Source organism: Oryza brachyantha, chromosome 9, assembly GCF_000231095.2.
Source record: "Oryza brachyantha chromosome 9, ObraRS2, whole genome shotgun sequence".
In the NCBI taxonomy this organism is placed as follows: Eukaryota; Viridiplantae; Streptophyta; class Magnoliopsida; order Poales; family Poaceae; genus Oryza; species Oryza brachyantha.
The window spans coordinates 6037416-6040455 of NC_023171.2; the positions used below are offsets into that span (position 1 = coordinate 6037416).

A 3040-nucleotide genomic window follows, 5' to 3' on the forward strand; every position below is an offset into this window, starting at 1 on the left:
GTAATTACCATCTAAGTCAGACACTAATTAGATGCCAAAACCACCTAAAAACAAAAATTAAAACCATCATTGTATTGCCCTTTCGGGGTGGTATTAATTCCGACTGATCCATCTCCGGTGCATTCTATTGGCAGTAGAATTTGATCGATACCGTTAATCTATTTTTATTAGACGGTATGATTAAATTATACTACCAACAATATTAGCTATAGTAGAAATTTGAAGGGGTAATATCATCTTTTTTGTTATGATCTTTATTGCTAAAAAACAAAATTAGAAAATACTACTAATCAATTAATTAATAAAGTACAAAATACTCTTTCTAATCAATTGCTGAGATTAGTTCTACTTATGTATAATACCAGCAGAATACACCGAAGAGGGACCATTATGACCTTTTCTAATAACCAAACTGCCAAAAAAAGTTTGATTTTTCTACACTCCACCAAGGGTAAAACAGACTTTAAACACACTACACTATAGCACTAGACAACACATATAATAACATGCATTAATCCACATGATTGTTAGGGTATGTACTACATACGTACCTACATGAAAATGTCATTGCACGTGCAATCACCCCCCCCCTACACTACTACATACCCCCACCCTACCAATCATTCACTATACCTTCAAACACACACACACACTCTCTCTCCTCTCTCTAGCTATATATACACCCTACCTTGGACATGGACATGGACATGGACACCCATCCACAGACACAGCAGCAGAAGAAGAAGCAGAAAGAAGAAGAAGAGAGGGCCATTCATTCATCAACAACATATCACCTAGACTAGATAGAGGCCCCCCTCCCTCCTCCTCCGGCTCTTGTTTGCTCTCCTCTCACTCCTCTTCTTAGAGAGAGAGAAGTGGAGCTGCCTAGACATAGGTGGTAGCTAGAGAGAGAAGATCTAGTTAGAGCGAGAGTGGCCATGCACAGCAGCTACAGAGCCATGCATCCTCACCTGTACCAGGGCCACCGCCACCACCATGGTGCGCCTCCGAGCAAGCATGGTGGTGGCGGCGGCGGCGGCGAGGAGGACGACCAGTCCATGCTTCTGCTCTCGCTGTGGCCTCCTGGCCACAGCCAGCACCAGCACCACCACCACCATGGCGGCGCTGCCTCGTCGGCGTGCTCGTCTGTGTCCATCTCCGCCGCCGTCGCTGGCACTACCGTTCACTCCGGTGGTGGTGGTGGTGGTGGTGGTGGTAATGGTACAGCCGCCGCGTCGTCGTGGTTCAACCCGAGCCACTACCATAGCGGCGGCGGGGGAGGAGGAGGAGGAGGAGGAGGACGTGGTGGTGGAGGGTTCTTGTTCCAGGAGCAGGAGCCCAACGTGAGCATATCGCTGTCCATAGCCCCCCCGTGCGGCGGCAACGCGGCGGTGGCGGCCGGGAGCTTCGCCTCGCCGCCGCAGCATCAGCTGGCGTCGCCGATGCCGTCGACGGTGGCCACGCCGCCGGGAGGCGGGCAGGTGCCTAGCCAGTATTGGATCCCCTCCGCCGCCGAGATCCTCGTCGGCTCCACGCAGTTCTCCTGCGCCGTCTGCAACAAGACCTTCAACCGCTTCAACAACATGCAGGTAATAGTTACAGCTTCTTGCACGCGTGTCGCCATGGACGACGGTGATTCGAGCTCGAGGGAGAGTAAAAAAATGCTCATGGTGTTGCGGATGATGCAGATGCACATGTGGGGGCACGGTTCGCAGTACAGGAAGGGGTCGGAGTCGCTGCGGGGGGCGATCACGGTGGGGACGGCGCCGCCGGCGTCGCTGATGCGGCTCCCGTGCTACTGCTGCGCCGAGGGGTGCCGGAACAACATCGAGCACCCGCGGGCGCGGCCGCTGAAGGACTTCCGGACGCTGCAGACGCACTACCGGCGGAAGCACGGCGCCCGGCCCTACGCGTGCCGGCGGTGCGGGAAGCGGTTCGCCGTCCGCGGCGACTGGCGCACCCACGAGAAGAACTGCGGCAAGCTCTGGTTCTGCGTCTGCGGCTCCGACTTCAAGCACAAGCGCTCGCTCAAGGACCACGTCCGCTCCTTCGGCGGCGGCCACGCCCCGCACATCGTCGAGTCCGTCGCCGCCGACGACGACGACGATGACGACGACGACGACGACCTCGCCACCACCACCACCACCACCCACTCCCGCGCCGGCCACGACGACGCCTCCTCCGACCTCCTCCTCCACGACGACCACGCCCACGACGGCAGCGACAGCATGCTCGTCGTCTGATCTAGGCTAGCTCCATCTTATTACAACCTAGTAGCTTACCTATGTGTCACTGAAACCTTCATCACATGTAGTACGGACGCTCGTACGTGCGTCGTCTCGTCTAGCTAGCTAGCTTCTCTGTTGGGTCATCGTGAGCGTGGGTGTCCGGCCGGCCGGCGAGGAAGACGACCGTACAGCCTAGACACCTCTACTGTAGGGTTAGAGAGAGAAGCAGAGAGAGAGAGAGATGTGTACGTACGGTTGGTGTCATGGTCATTTCTTGTACCTGTCAGTTTGGTCTTTATCTGCACCCAAAGTTCTACCACTGTTTCATTGTGTCTCGTGCTCTCTCAAATCTCAATCTCTCTCTCCCTCTCTCTCTTCCCTTGTCATGGAGACCTTAACATAAAGCAGCTCAGCTAGCTAGAGAGAGAAATACTCAAACACACATATGTATAGATCAGAGAGAGAGAAGGATTAATTAGTTATTGATGATGCAATGCAAATGCATGGATCGTGATGATTAGTTAAGCTAGCTAGAGAAGGATTAATTGCTTATTGATGATGCAAACGCATGCATATGTATCAAGGGTCCGCCCAGTGATTAAATGTTTGAAAATTTTAATTTTATCAATCAAATTTGGTCACTGCAGTTGGATGGTAAAATAAAAACTGCACTTAAGTCAAAAATCTCATACAGGTCTTCCCCCAATCCCCATGCATTGCATACGTGTTTGACAGAGAAAAAAAAATTGCGAAAGTGATTATCAATATATGTGTAGGATGAATGATGCTTTGTTTGTGTGGTTTGCTGGGCG

The 3040-nt window shown here is 52.2% G+C and overlaps 1 protein-coding gene across 1 annotated transcript; it reads left to right on the forward strand.

Annotated features, from left to right (window-relative positions):
* The first annotated feature begins 752 nt into the window (after positions 1-752).
* Positions 753-2243, forward strand: LOC102707427 (zinc finger protein WIP6-like). Its single transcript, XM_015841168.2, has 2 exons — positions 753-1589; positions 1689-2243. The coding sequence occupies exons 1-2, from the start codon at positions 939-941 to the stop codon at positions 2241-2243; spliced, it is 1206 nt and encodes a 401-aa protein (XP_015696654.2). The 5' UTR covers positions 753-938.
* The last annotated feature ends 797 nt before the right edge of the window (positions 2244-3040 follow it).

Excerpts from the sequence above, each read along its gene's own strand:
- LOC102707427 (XM_015841168.2), top strand. The coding sequence starts at position 939 with ATGCACAGCAGCTACAGAGCCATGCATCCTCACCTGTACCAGGGCCAC. Across the intron at positions 1,590-1,688 it reads ACCGCTTCAACAACATGCAG|ATGCACATGTGGGGGCACGG; the intron begins GTAATAGTTACA and ends CGGATGATGCAG.